The 15,284-nt window shown below is 40.8% G+C and overlaps 1 protein-coding gene across 1 annotated transcript in view; it reads left to right on the plus strand.

Annotated features, from left to right (window-relative positions):
- The first annotated feature begins 1,338 nt into the window (after window positions 1-1,338).
- Window positions 1,339-15,284, plus strand: part of gpm6bb (glycoprotein M6Bb) — a 29,503-nt gene continuing 15,557 nt past the window's right edge. Inside the window, exon 1 of the mRNA XM_031296213.2 lies at window positions 1,339-1,591. Coding sequence (XP_031152073.1) covers window positions 1,588-1,591 — 4 coding nt within the window. The 5' untranslated portion in view covers window positions 1,339-1,587. The remainder of the gene's footprint in view (window positions 1,592-15,284) is intronic.

The following is a 15,284-nucleotide window of genomic DNA, read 5'->3' on the forward strand; positions in this document are numbered from 1 at the left end:
TGCCCTGTTTGGCCATGAAATTGGCCATTGAGATTTGCCACTTGGCCACCAGTAAAAAGATGGATTGGATTAGGGGGTGCTCAGAACTCCTTGGATCCGGATACCAGCACACTGGATTGATGGTGATTGGCATTGTTTCTGTAAAGGCCTTTTCTTTGAGAAAGACTGAAATTTATCCCAGTCCACAGACGCGATGTCAAACATGAGATATATCTTTAAAACCAGACACCTTATGCACCAGTGTTTACATGGGTATACAGTACATGCAAGGGAATATGAAAAGAGGGTTACATGTGTTTTGTTTTCCCACTAACACTGTGAAATAGATGTAAATGCATGCACACGTGGATTACTATGGGTGTACTGATTTGTGCATGCTTGCGTGCATATATGTATTTAAATGTAAATTGTGATGGTGGAAGGGCAGTTGGGATGTTTCGGGAATGGGGTAGAAGAAGTGATCTGCATTTGTATTTACATTATTATGCAACAAAGTCAAGTTTAAAAGTGAAACTTTTTTCTCTCATTTTTTGACAGCCAAACTTTTTACTTCTAATTTATTACTGTTAAATTTAAGTCACAGAGCTAAGCATCTGTCACACACACACACACACACACACACACACACACACACACACACACACACAAATTCCCCATTGATCTTTGAAAAACCCAGAAGGTCATTTAACACTTATTGCTTTATGTCGGTGCTCAATTTGTATGGCGTGAAACTAAATTAAAAAAGCTTTATTCTCAGTTATATTTGTATATATTGATGTTACACTTTACCATTTTCAATTTTCATTCAAAATAACATGTTTATATTTTTCTTATGTGGAGATATGACATTTTTGCCTGGCTTAACAACAGTAAAATCTTTATTATACAGTGGATTTATTTTCTTAATCCAGATAGAAGAGTCTTTTAGAATTGTGAAAAATATCTTCAGATCAGCAGAAAGTGTTGTTCAACACCCTTGGTTATTTATTTTTCTGAAAAACAAATGCTTAACTGTGACTGGAGTATAATGGTAACACATGAAAGGCGCAGACCGGCACAGACCAGTGTTAGAATAATTCCTGACTCTGCAGTTTATATAGTAGTCTCTGACCTGTCTGTTGTCAGTTTGACACAACTGACATGGTAACACTTAATCCTCAACATTGTCTTGCTATGTGTTTGTGATGACCAATAGCCTACACATAGTAACATAATCTTGATTAAAATCAGTTAATTTGATTAATTTCCTGAGATTTATGACAATCCAGGCATCATATATCTTATGTCTGGAGGACTTTGAGCCCAGAGCTGCAGGAATGCTTCAAGATACAAGTGGCTGATAATGAGAAGAGTGACCAGTATGACTTTCTGATGAGGGCTGAGGAGGAGGTGAGGGGTGAGGGCCGTCCTCCCATCTGTAATCCCCTCTGTGGTGACGTCACCCAGGCTGTTTCCAAACGCACTCAGCGTTGAGTGTTTGAGCAGCCAGGCGGCCAGTGTGTGCATCCCAGGACGCAACATCAGTGTAGCTGGGGCTCGACTTTCAGCTGATCGCTTCACTTCGGACGCTTTGGGAAACTAATAACAATGGGTAAGTTTCTAGCAACACATGCTCCATTACTATAGCCGGAATATAAGACGGATATAAACGTCGCTTCTTTTTTTCGTGATGACAGCACGCTTCATACTTTGTAATTGTTGCTCCAACTTTCGGGGCGCGCCGATTGTTTTAACGTAAACTCAACTTCTACTACTAGTGCTGCAGAGGTAGGTTTACCTGACCCGGTTTCATGAGAATCAGCATTAGAGCAGCCTGCTGAAGCAACTTGAGGAAAGCGATTAGAGAGATTAGGTCCATCTGGATTCCTGCAGTCAACTCTGTGCGAGTCTGCGGAGGTGTTAAATCCAGATCAACTTGCTGCCTCTACTGTCTCTGTTACTGCTTTTAATAGGGCCTCGGTGCTGAACTATTGGGAGTGAGCTAGTCCTATTTGATCAAAACTTTAAAAAAAAAACCTTTATGGATCATTATTGGTCAGCAGTGATTGATCATGTTGCATGGTTGATAATTATTGAGTAATTTTCAAAACCAAACAGTACAATAATGTTTTGCTGGTAAAGAATGACTAAAAGTTACTGGAAAAAAAACTAACAGGCAACATATTGTATTAGTCAGATCCTCCATAGCTGAAGCCTGCATGCTTTGTGTTATGCCAGAACTTGTAATTGCTATCTGAAGGTCTGAGCTGAGAAGGTCCTATCTTTAAAATCAGTCCCAAGTGTTGGCCATCTGTGCTCCCAACCTGGGGTGGGGGGTGCATGGGAGGAGTGAGGCGCTCATGCCTTGGATGTTTAGTAACTTCTTGCTAAATTGAGACTTTGAAACAGTGATAAACTATAGATCAGATATGACGTTGACATCCCAACTGTTCTCATCCTGCACTGGGGTAGATATTTTAGAGTAAAATCACACAGAATGGATCCAATAATTGTAATTCTACCAATTTGAGCTTTTTGAGTTGGTTTTTAGGCAGCATTTATTGGCTTGTGTGTACCACAGCCCAGCTGAGGCCAGGGAAGAACACTGTGTGCGAATGTGTATCAATGCTCATTAATTCGCTCTGAAGCTCTCACAGAGGCGTCTTTGTGCTTCTAATTTGGAGCTGCTCCTTTGTGCAACTTCAGTGGCTCTTAATGTAGAGAGAGAAGAACACCGAATTGCAAGTTACAGAGTGGATACCATGTGAACTGATGCCTCACAGACCCTCTTTCACTGTCTCATAGACAATATTACTCTGCATGGCAATCGACTTTGTGCATTGTCCAAACGCTCCCATTTTTTTTATTCAAAGACCTTCCATGGCCCTTTCAGGAAATGTAGTATAGCCTTTTGTTGTGGGAATTAGAGGATTCGTTTGGAGACTTGCTAGTTGCTTTAAAGGTTTCCTTTTGTTGTGTCAGAGAAACTGATATCATACTGCTGGGCTTTGATTTGCTGTTTCACGTGAAATAGCTTTGAAAACAGAAAATGGATTAACTGTGTGCACAAAACCGTTCAGCCCAAAATAAACACGATGTCTTGAAGGCGATTGTGTGTGGAGCTGTGAAGTGAAGATGTCATTCAGAGGTTATATAACTCATGTATGATTTGATTTTACAGCGACCACATGTTTTTAAGAGATTCTCCTCTGTCCTTGCAGTGAACGATTTAACAGTGCATTGGCCTGTGTGAGGGATGTGGGAGGATAACTTGGCTTCAGTCCACTGTGCTTAATTCAGAGGGAGACAGCAAGTCATTTTCCTCAAATATCTTGTTAGGTTCTTGGTGTTTGCCCCGTGACTATTTACTCACCCAACAGTGTTTGGTTGCCAAGAGTTACTTGATAACTAAATACATAAGAGACAATTGTGGTTTGCTCTACTCAGATATTTTTATTATTGGATGAGAATGCCTAAAGATAAAAATGTTCTTTCTTGCATGTGATGATCATACTCACTTTACCAAGGAAAGCACGACATTACTCTGCATAGCCAGCTTAATAGTTTTACCTTGCTGCAGATTGTAGCCCCTGAGCTACACTATAGAGAAAAATCTGTCAAACATTAGCAACGTTTATCTGATATTTTAACTTTGATTATGTGCTTAACATTTAAAGCTGTCTTATGACAGGAGATTCAACTAATCAAATACAGCAAATTATGGACACGACTATTAACACCGCGTTTGTTCTTCTTGGAGCTGGATCCTGATCAAAAAAACAAAAAGAAAAGAAGGAAGGATTGCTTTTTTCCTCATGGAAACTCATGAACCCTCTGTTCGGAGTGTTTTGTCTTCAGCGTGGTGGTCTTGTGGAAAAGGTCATCAAGGCTGGATGCAAACCAGATCCAAATGTTACATCATTGTTTTTGAGTATTTTAAGAAAAAGAGAGTAAATCACAGCCGACAGTTGTAAATGTGTCTTTAATTAAACATCTTCCTATAGTTCAACAGCTCAGCTGTTAATGCCACTTGGTTTGCTGGTGTACAAGTGGAGGCTATCCTGATGTCAACTGTTAGTAGTCGTTATATTGGTTATAGTGAAGACTTCTTCTGATTGATTCTGTCCTTCAATGATCCACAAACACAGAGGTTGGACAGTCTCCTTCATAATGCTTTTTTACATTTGTGTCTGTGAACTGTCTCAGAGTTGTTAGCTGTCTCGTGCTCTTTTAACCTGTAGTTCTCCTCCATCTGGACTGGGATGTCTGGAAAGTGTCTGATTATTTAGCTCGCACATCAGCAGTGATCACTGTCACAGACACATGTGCTGTGAGACCCTGCATCCTGAGTCTGAGGAGAGGAAAGACCCATGACTGCTAATGCTGTGCCAGCGGAGGTGTTTTTGTGCTCTCGGAATCAACAACTTGTCAACTGATGCCAGAGCAATAACAGAAAGTCAGATAATTGACCCTGCTTTTAGTTGACTCATGACAATATTGTCCTCAGAGGCATATTGTAGGTCATGCACATGCTTCTGTTTCCAAGAGATGCCGAGAAAAAACACAGGACTGCAAGAATGAGTCACTGCAGAGATGGTCAAAGGATGCTCACAGAGAAAGTTTGTTTGTTTGAATCAAAGCATTCATTTGTTAACTCCAAAAAGATGCTCTCCTTGAATTTCCTCAGTTAAGTCCAAATAAAGTATGCGGTCGTAAAATATTATGAATGATCCCCCCATTGCTGTCACCATCAATAATTCCTAAATTGCTTTTTCGTCTTCGGGTTTGCAATCATTAATTACACTGAGTATCCCTCATAATGAGGTGAGTTGCTTTCATGGTTACATGATTTCTGGGCTTCTTTCCATTTGGCAAAGGATATGACCGAACATCTTTCATAATTATACAGCAGATGAGGCCCATAGAGTACTTTTTGCAACTGTGCAGCTTTAAAAAAGAGACTCTTTAGTTCAATCGAGATTTCATTCATCTCCTGCTTCCCTTCCTGCTCCACTTTGTTTCCTCTGAAATCTCCCTTCTCTCTCTCTCTCTCTCTCTCTGGGTCATCTTCACTGCTTTCCTCTAACTTAATTTTTTTGTTTCTCTCCAGCCCTGCAGGTCTGCCAGAGCAGTCATGATAATTTGGTGAGCTTAATAACTCCTCCGACAACAAAGAGGGCCATTGAGTATTGTGACATGAAATGATAGGAAAAGAGAGTGGGGATGCTTGTTATAGCATGTGCCTTGGCTGTTACTTTTACTAAAAGCTTATTCACAGTTGAACAGAAGGGATGCAAGTGTGGGTGCGTGTGTGTGTGTGTGTGTGTGTGTGTGTGTGTGTGTGTGTGTGTGTGTGTGTGTGTGTGTGTGTGTGTGTGTGTGTGTGTGTGTGTGTGTGTGTGTGTACGTTTGTTCTTGTTAGAAAGATATTACAGTCAAACTGCAACATGGTAGAAACAGGATGGCATTTAAATATCTGAAAATAGACCACAGGCTTTTAATATATATATGCAAAAGACCACAGGCTTTTCAGATATGAACTCTGGTGTTGCAGAAAATATGTCAAAGATACAATCTGGCCTTTATTTTATCTGCAAGACTTCAGACAAACACCCACGGTTTTCAAGGGTTAAAATGCCAAATACATGCATAATAAGGTCTAATTTGGGTTTTTCTTCTTCAACTTTACAGAATGTTGGCATCGATGCATGTACATAGAGTGCAGAGGTGATATTTGCCATTGGAGCAGCAATCTATCATTGTTTTGTTCACAGTCAGATGATTGTTCCAGAAGCCCTCTGGGAAATAATAGGTTGGGGAGAGCAAAGAGCCTCTGCAGCTGATGAACATTCACTCACTCATTCAACAGGCGTTCAGCTTCACTGCAGGATTTTCTGCTATCTACAGTAAACCATGTTACAGCAAGTCTGTATGACCGCATTTGCTACAGCAACAACAACAATGCATAGGCCTTGATTCACTCAGTCTGTATCACATGAGCAGGGGACATTGATTTAATGATCAATAATGTTTTCACGGAATGACCTATTTTCTCTCGCCAAAGACTGGCAAGATCATTATTTGGTCAGTGTTAAAAGTGACTGAACAGTGTGATTGCTCTACACAAAATGATGCCTGTGGCAGAGAGGGCTATGCTAGCTAATGCATCTGCTCTGTGATGGCCAGGATCTGGGCTAGAGGATTAGAGCCATGGGGGGACCACCAGTGTTAATGGCTAATGCCAGTAAAAGAAGTTGGTTGAACCTGTCTTAAGGTCTTAAGCCTTCAAACTCACTGATCTTTTCCTCAAGCTGGACTTCCTGGATCGTATTTCATGTCTCACCAGTACCTGAAGCAACACGTCCCCACCAATGCATTCCCTTGCCTGTCGGATGTTCAAACAATGTCCGAAACGCCTCTCCTTACAAAAACTGTTGGATAAAATGTTTTGTCAATTTCCAAAACTGAACTCTCACTTAACGTTGCAATTTTGTGTGTGTGTGTGTGTGTGTGTGTGTGTGTGTTGGCAGGTTTTTTTTTCTTCATAATTCAGTTCACCCAATTACCGCTGCCATGTACAAACAAGTGCAACACAATGAATACCTTTTAAAGGAAAGACTGTCCAAAAGTGTGAGCCCTTGTATGCCATTTGAGTCATTATTACATCTCGGTGCTTTTCACCTCTGCCGTCAAGTGTGGCAATTTGGAAAAGCTATTAACACTTTTGCCATCAGATGTTGTCAGACGACGCATGGTTTGTTTCAAGCACCATGGTCTTGGTCATGGTCAGGTACACATATGAACCTCGAAACAGGTTTTACTTGTATGAACCAGTACAAACCTTATGTTTATACTGGCCATTAAAAGATTGTTTCCAATGTAAGTGATGGGACAAAATCCATAGTTGACAGGTGTCTCAGCATATTGTGGTCAGTAAGTCAAGTGTTGCTTGCTGCAGCATTACCAAGGCTTCATCCCCTTTGCTCAAATTTAATGTAAAAATAACTGCCAAGTAGTAATGCTTCAGAATCTCCCTTCAGACACCTGTTGTCAATGATGCTACATTGATATTTTTCCATGCTATGATCGGAGACGGGGGTGAGGAGGTGTGTCACCAAAGTTGGTTGGTTCTTTCAGCACAATGTATTCATTTTCCTATTTTGGGAGGAAATGCAAAGTATTGTTTTAAGCTTCCAAAACATCTACGTCGATAATAATTTAGGTGCTCGATGTGTTCAGATGTGAAAGCAGTTAGCTGAAATAAGAAGAAATAATAGTGCCTCCAGCTAATTTCCCTGTAAGATCATCTGTTCGCAGTGAGAGCAGAATGCATTAGTCTGCTTTTCAACTGTGGGAGCCTGTAGGATTGAGCTGTTGGCTGTGTGCCCATTGAGTGTATTCAACCCTTCACAGATAGATCTTTGTCCTCTGCGCTTTTACGCAGCTGCTAAACAACCGTAAGACAAAAGCATCTGGGGTACCCCAGCACACCGATGAGAAATGTTCACCATATGAAGAGCTGTGCCAGACAGCCTGAGACCATTTGGATACAGCCAAATGCTATGCTTGGGATAAATTAAGCAGGAATTGAAATGAATGCCTATGTAACCCCTCATGACTTTTTCTTTGCCTCTATATTCAGGATTATGTGATGGCACTCATAAAAACAAACCTTGTGAAGACGTATTTCTTCACAGCTTGTTGTGTCTAAGATGCTGCAGGAAATGCTCATGACTCATCTTTGCTCATGTGGTGCTACATGTGACAAAGTGAAACCCGAGTTAGAGGCCACTGGACACACACTCTCTCCCTCTCTTCCACCAGAAATTATTTTCCTGCCCAAAAAAAAGGTTTCCAAGGGAGAGTTTTCATTGTCTGCTTATTATTCTCCAGAGAACTGCTTGATAGGCAGGAAGAGGCAATTCTTCCAAGCAGATGAAAATTTGCAATAGCTGAGCTTTTATAAAGCGACAGCTGCAGGAAACCCAAAAGCTGAGGGAGAGTGTTTGAGGAGCATTTTTGCTTCGCAGACAGAGTGTTGGGGGGTTTAAGAGGATGGATTTCAATTAGACTAAATTGTTGAATAATAATGTAATGAAAATAATGTGTGATGCTTTTACCATTTGTACACTTCATGGTTTTGTAAGGTTTATGTGTCGCTGTAGGTTCACTCGAGAGGAAAGGAGAAACATACCAGCTAACAGCAGCTTCAGGGGAGAGGAAATCCCAGATGTTTCTGTCTGAAAAACAGCTTGACCCCGTAAACCACGTGTAGACCAGAGGAGAGATCAGTTAGCAGTATGAATGTTACAGCTACACCACTGAGAGGTCTCATAAGTCATCTTAGCTTCTGACCTCTACTCTATGGGAAAACAATACTGTAACAATAGTGTCCAGAGCTGAATAGGGGAAATTAATGTTGTGAAGAAACTGAGAATCTGGAATGTATAGAGCAACCTTCTGCTGTGTGTGTGTGTGTGTGTGTGTGTGTGTGTGTGTGTGTGTGTGTGTGTGTGTGTGTGTGTGTGTGTGTGTGTGTGTGTGTGTGTGTGTGTGTGTGTGTGTGTGTGTGTGTGTGGGCTTGTTTAACTATATTCGTGGGGTCCAAAAACCGGGAATCCAGTATACTTGTGGAGTCCTGACAGCTTTGTGGGGCCAAAATGCTGGACCCCACAAGTTTAAATGGCTGTTTGAGGGTTAAGACTTGGTTTTAGGATTAGGGTTAGAATTAGGTTATGGTTAGGGTGAGGGTAAGGGTTAAGGTTAGGCATTTAGTTGTGATGGTTAAGGTTAGGGTAAGGGGCTAGGGAATGCATTATGTCAATGACGGGTCCCCACAAAGATAGTGCCACAAACCTGTGTGTGTGTGTGTGTGTGTGTGTGTGTGTGTGTGTGTGTGTGTGTGTGTGTGTGTGTGTGTGCATGCAATGTCCATAATTTTCTGTATTTATTGATTTCAAAGTAGAAAACACAACATTCTAGGGGTGAAGATAGATGTTTTTGTATTCCAACAAAATGATTTAAGAAAGACAAATCTTTTTATGTATTATCAGACCAGTGGTTGCATCATGTATTTCCATCTACAGAGACATCCACATAATTTAAATGGAGTGTGCACAGAATACATTCATGAGAGTGTAAATGTTTAGACACTGACAATGATGTAGTGACTGCATCACATCAGATGGTGCCATAAATGGGTTCTACTTTGCACAGTAGATGCTTTGAAAAGTCCAATATGATGGACAAGAGGTCATTACAGTCTGTGCAGTTGGGAAAACTGCCCATCAGTACTTAAAGCAATAAAGTAATGGATTGACCCACTCTCTCAACGTTCAGCCAGGGGAGAGTATATGTCAAGCGTTAGAGAGATTAGCTTCCGTCTTTCTCTGATGATGAGCTGTATTTGCCACTTATTGTTAAGCACTTACTCCACGTCTCTGCAGGGGTGGAAGTGTCAGGTTCAGGTTATGGCCGACTCCCTGTCCTTCCAGGATCCAGCCGCAGGACGCAGGGATTTGAGACACAAGAGGAGAGACTTGTGGAACAATGGCATTAAAGTGATCTCCGCGTCATCTGCTTTGTTGTCATAGCGCTGATGATGAATCCTGACACGGTGGGGTCCAACTGTTTCACAGACCAGCCAGTCGGCTGAGGCGAAAAGGAGGAGGTTTCTTCTCCTTCTAATGAGGGTTGGGGGAACGGAGAGGAAAGGAGAGGTTTGAAAAGGGTAAAGTCTCGGGTCAGGGGTGAGAGGTTGGCAGCATGAGGCAGAGGACAATAGGACTGGCGGGGTAAAGAAATCCCAGCAGCTGGGATAGACACAGTGGATGGTGGGGGCTGTTCATGGGAAGCAACCCCGAGATTAGCTGGAGAGTCTCATCTGATGTCCCTTCATTATGTCTCTTGTGTGTGTGTGTGTGTGTGTGTGTGTGTGTGTGTACATATGTGTGTGTGTGTACGTGTGTGTTTACATGCTTCTGCCCTGTGCAACAAGTAGGAAAATGAAAGACTGCTTTTTGCCATTCCAGTAGCTGTAGTGTGAGAAAGTTTAAGTTGTGGAGATCCTCATCAGTGTAAGTGAACGTTTAATGAAACGTGTGAGACATCAAACTAGAATTAATTTGCTTTTACACAATTTCTAGGCCTCCTGACACAACATGCTAGATTTTCCTAATATATTTAGTGCAAAATTGTATGTGCTTGTGTTGCTTCATTTGATATCAGAATATTCATAGTTCAATAATATTATGTGCACATCCTATAGTACAAGATTGAAGCAAATAACCTGCTAACTTCCTTATAATTCAAATTGACTGCTGTCCCGTCACTAATGTAGCATAGAAGGCAACTCAGTGGTCTTTTGTGTGTTGAGATAAATATAAAAATGTTTACTGAGATAGTTTAAAGGACTAACACCACTAAGGGAAGTCCCTGTGGGATTTTGTACTCTTTGTGCAGTTTAATGGACATTTATACATTTCAAATGGCTTTGGGAGGGGCTCACTGTCAAAATGACTGCAGGGTGGAAGCAGTTAATGTGTACAGAGAAAGATGGATATAAAGAGAGTAGACCCATAAATCCGATTAGAAGGACACCTTAGGGGGCCATGATAACATGTACATGAAGGAGCTGACTAGTTGCATGTGGAGGGTTTCGCTCATTGTGACAAACCTACAGAAAATTATCACCTGACTTTAAAGTGCTGCTTTATAGCATCTCTTGTTGGTTGGTTTGGTTTTCGTTGTTTGCAGCTATTTTAAGCAAATCTCTGTACAGAAGTAAATGACAGACAGACAAAGTTCGCTACTAGCTGGTGACCACATTGGAACGTTTAAAATAAGATAAGATTTTATTAATCCCACACTGGGGAAATTCCTGTGCTACAGCAGCTCAAAAGAAAAAAATGTACACACATCAGAATAACACAAATACACATTGAATAGACATAGGAGAAAAAATATACAGAAAATATTATAAGAAATAGAAAAAAAAAATAGAATTAGTTATAATAGTAATAATACAGACAGTATATATACACAGATATACAGATGAGTAAGGTGCGGATGAATAGAAATTACTTTTGAGTTTAGCACCTCAACAGCCAGATATTTCCCTAACGAGTTTGTGGAGACCAAAAAGAGATCATATCTGTGAGATATAGACTTGGGGTTAATGTTACTGGTAGCATTCGGTAAGATGATTCATTGGGTCAATAGGCACTCAGCATCTTGATCATTTTCCACAAATAATCTTTCCTGAGGCTCGTCTATTCTGAAGAAACTGCCGAATGATATGTGTTGTTCCATGTTGGGAAATAAAAGTGTGTTTTAAACCCCCTAATTTTTCTTACAGACAACTATTCAGGGGTAGCTGGGTATTTTCATTACCCCCACATTTTGGCAAAGTATTATCACAATATAGATCAAAAAGACCAGAGGTTATTATGTAGCATTATTCTAACTAGATAATGGAGAGGTGTTCGCTTGCAGTGCCTCTTGGCTGGTTCATTGGCTCCATAATGTAAGCGTGGCAGACCACAAATACGGCAAAGCCTCTTCCAGAACTGAGGCATCATTAAAATATTTGGAGGACACTGAAAGAAAAACAAACAATTACGCAAAGACCTTTACTTTTCTCTAAAATGGCAGAAGTTCATGGTCTGTGAGGGAGGAGGTTGTACCACTACTATAAACACCTCCTCTCTGTCTCTGCCTTTCTCTCTTTCACTTTTTTCCAGCTTTATGTTTCTGTTTCCTGGCATTGATTTGCATTTTTGACTCCAGACTGAAATTATGAAATTGTTAGTCTTTAGGTTTTGATATTACATTGGTTTTTCTGTCCGGCCAAGCCATAGTGGCAATGTCCAAGGTACTGTAAGCTAAGAAGCCTGGGTAATATGAAGCATCTGTGTTTCCCACTCTCTCTGCAACACACTTCGGCCAAAACCACAGTGGCTGTGGAGGTGCCAGAGAGTTAGGGTTGTGAAGTCATTTTTAGAGAAAAAAACATGGCTGCCAGGCATCCCTGAGTGAGTGTTTGTCTGTTTCCAGACTTAACGTGATATAGTATCACAAACATGCAATTAGAGAAGTGCTGAGTCAGATACCCAGGGAATTGTTTGGTTAAACACTAATTTCACTGGAGCGAAACATTCAATCTGGAAATTGCACAGAGGAAGAAACGCCAAGACATAAAGTATGTCTCTATTAGAAATGGTTGAAATTGAATAGCAGAGTTGGATTTCTGCTATTTTCCAAAATGTTCAGGTGTTGGGGACTTAGAGTATACTTTATACATGGAAAAAGTTGTATAAATCCTTTTGAGGCTACAAAAGGAGCTGTGTGAACTCTGATAAATTGCCTCAAGTGATGTCACGCAACAACATTGGTTGGTGGTGAAAATGAAAAAACATCTGGAGGTGTTGAGTTACAAAGAAACAAGCTTACCAGACCTCTGTAGCCCACTGTTCATCTCTGCTTGAGGCTAGCAGCTCATGGCTAGCGGCTCAAGGCTAGCAGCTCAAGGCTACATTAGCGGCTACTAGCATGACACACCCGAATCCCTGACCAAACTGTTGGCAGTCAAGTTGCATTGTGGGTTACTGTATGTAGGTGCCAATGTTTGACAAGGAAGAAGAATAATGCGTGGACTGCATAGATCTTGTGTATGTATGCATGTACGTTTTTATTTAAACTGTCCAACAAAAGAGAAACATCACAGGCACTTGTTCAAGTTCAATTATAAAGGTTATTTAAGTATGATGGCAATACCAGATTCAAATACCTTTGAACCTTCACTCTACTCAAACACTGATGGAGATTCCTCTTTTTAGATTTTTTTCTGCTATGCAAACAATGATGGTGGAGAAAAAGAGATTTTTCTTAGTTTATAGCTTTTTGACAGAGCCAAAAGAAAGCACCTGGATCATTATAAGTTTGCCTGTTTACTGTGGTTTTCCCTCTCACAGTCCACATATTTTGTTATAATGGATGAGGACAGTTAGCATATTCATTATTTCCATTGCAGTGATAGGAAAATAGGAATACAACTTAAAGGCTCATGTTGGTTGTATTTCCATGGAAGTATTAGCTGTACTTTGAGGCATGCATTTTGATTTAATGACTGTTATAACAAATCATATGCTGAATTTTTGAACAAAAGTCTTTTTCACTGCATTTGTTATTCTGTGGAAAATGGGTCAGCAAAACAAGCCAATGGATCTGTATAATGGGGTTGTAGTGCACTGCTTTTGTAAACCAATCAATGACTTGGATTCAGCACGCCAAACATGAAGGCAGACATCCAGAGCAGATTGACCTATGAAGATGGCCTGCATTTAAATCTAGGACAGTAATGCCCCCACAGTACATACGAATGATTTTCACTGACTACAACAAATTGCCAAAACAGTGTTTATAAGAATCTAGGTCTCCATGAATGTCGTAATGTGCCACTTATCACTGTCATATACAAGAAAGGGAATGGTATAGCTTTTTCCATGAGAGCAGCAAAATATTCACAGATATTTTGACAACCAGTTTGCTCTCTTTTTTTGGCTTTCTTCTGCCTTTCAACAGGCTTTGGCCTTCACAATGAGGCATACCTCATATGGTTTGATCTGTGCTTCTTTGCTCTGGTGTGGTGAGCCTGCTTTCTCAGGCCGTTGTCAGTGTTTGTAGAGGTACTTGGGCCTGGGCACAGGCCTGCATCCCTAAGAACGGTGAGCCAAGCAGGGTGCAAGTCTTCATGGGTGACTGAACACTGTGGAGCATTCAGGGCCCCCAGTCTCACAGCGTGAAAGGTTGACCCACAATGAAGCCTCCTCCATTTGTATGAGCTTCATCATCATTCAGATTGTGTCCTCAAGTAGGGGAGTGGCGCTGTCTCAACACTGGGGCTGAGCATGCAGCTCTCAGGCTTTGCCTCCTACGTTCACATGATTATTCCCACAGCCACTCAGCCTGTCACAGTATTTTTGGTAAAGCTCCAATCAGTCTAGTACTCATTATGTGTCTAACAATACCTTTCTTGTCTAATTAATTTGGTACCACTTTACGTTAGATTTTGTCATTTAATGATTTTGTCAATAAACATCTTGCAGCACAAGATATATTATTAGACATTACAGCAGCATATTACCGATTGCAATAGCATGACATAGCATTTATTTACCACTGAAGTTATGTTTGAAAGCTTTTTATATATTTAAGTATATAAACACTATACTGTATCTTCTTTGCATTATTTATTATTGTAAAGTGGTTTCTCTATGTTAGAGAACTCTCAAGCCCCTAAGAAATACACAAAGTAGACATAATATTGTACATTGGATTCCTAGAATTAGGCAAATTGTGCTTGCATTAGCTGATTGGCATTAGTTCATTAGTCTTATTCATCAGCTGCTTGGTTACCAGCTGACTAGTGATGTCCAGTCGTATTCACGCAGTTGTACTATACAGCATGGTCATTATAACCAGACACCTGTCACGATTACTCTGCTGATACCTACATGCCAGCGCCCTTTGCTGCCACACCGATAGCCACCACCCAAAGGGCGGATTAGTCCTCCTATAACATTTTTGTTGCAGCTCCGATTCTTTGACAGCTCATTCAAAGAGTAGAGACTTTTACGCCAAAGCTAATTGCGAAACCATTTATTATTAATGGCTTTCCTTGACATAAGTGTCTCTTGACTGAAACAGATGTTAAAGCTAAGGTGGAGGATATGAATCTCTTTCGTAATCACTGTTTTAGTTGACTTCATTATTTGAGAATGAGTACTGTGACAATGCCATATATGCTGATTTTCTATTTCTGAGTTTTGCTACAACTGTTAACACTGGTTTGATCACACTTTTTGACTGCAGAATTTGACCAGGCCTGATCACATGTTTTGAATTTCCTTTTGCATGTGTGCAATGAACTCAAACATTTCGTTCTTTTAAAAGGCTGCAGATGGATAACTGGCTTGTTGACAACTTGTCTTGTGTATCAACTCCTTTTCTTTTTGAAGCTTCACCTAAGCTCCTCAGTACAATTAATGGGGAAATCCCAAGCACAGCTACCTCGAAATCACCTGTATTCTCGCATACTGCCATCACTTCTACATATGGGTTGGAGTCTCCCTTCTCCACTTCACAAGGATGTCAGTCCTCCTGGCGTTTTACAGGGCTGACAGTGAAAAAACTAAAGATTAGTGCTGCATTTGTTGTTGTGGGATCCCCGCTAAGTTCACTTCCCTGACCCCTGAGGCTCTCATCCCCTGCTGATCCCCCTCCTTTCTGAGGTCTGGTATCCGTGA

This window comes from Sander lucioperca, chromosome 8 (assembly GCF_008315115.2).
Source record: "Sander lucioperca isolate FBNREF2018 chromosome 8, SLUC_FBN_1.2, whole genome shotgun sequence".
NCBI classification, from domain to species: domain Eukaryota; kingdom Metazoa; phylum Chordata; class Actinopteri; order Perciformes; family Percidae; genus Sander; species Sander lucioperca.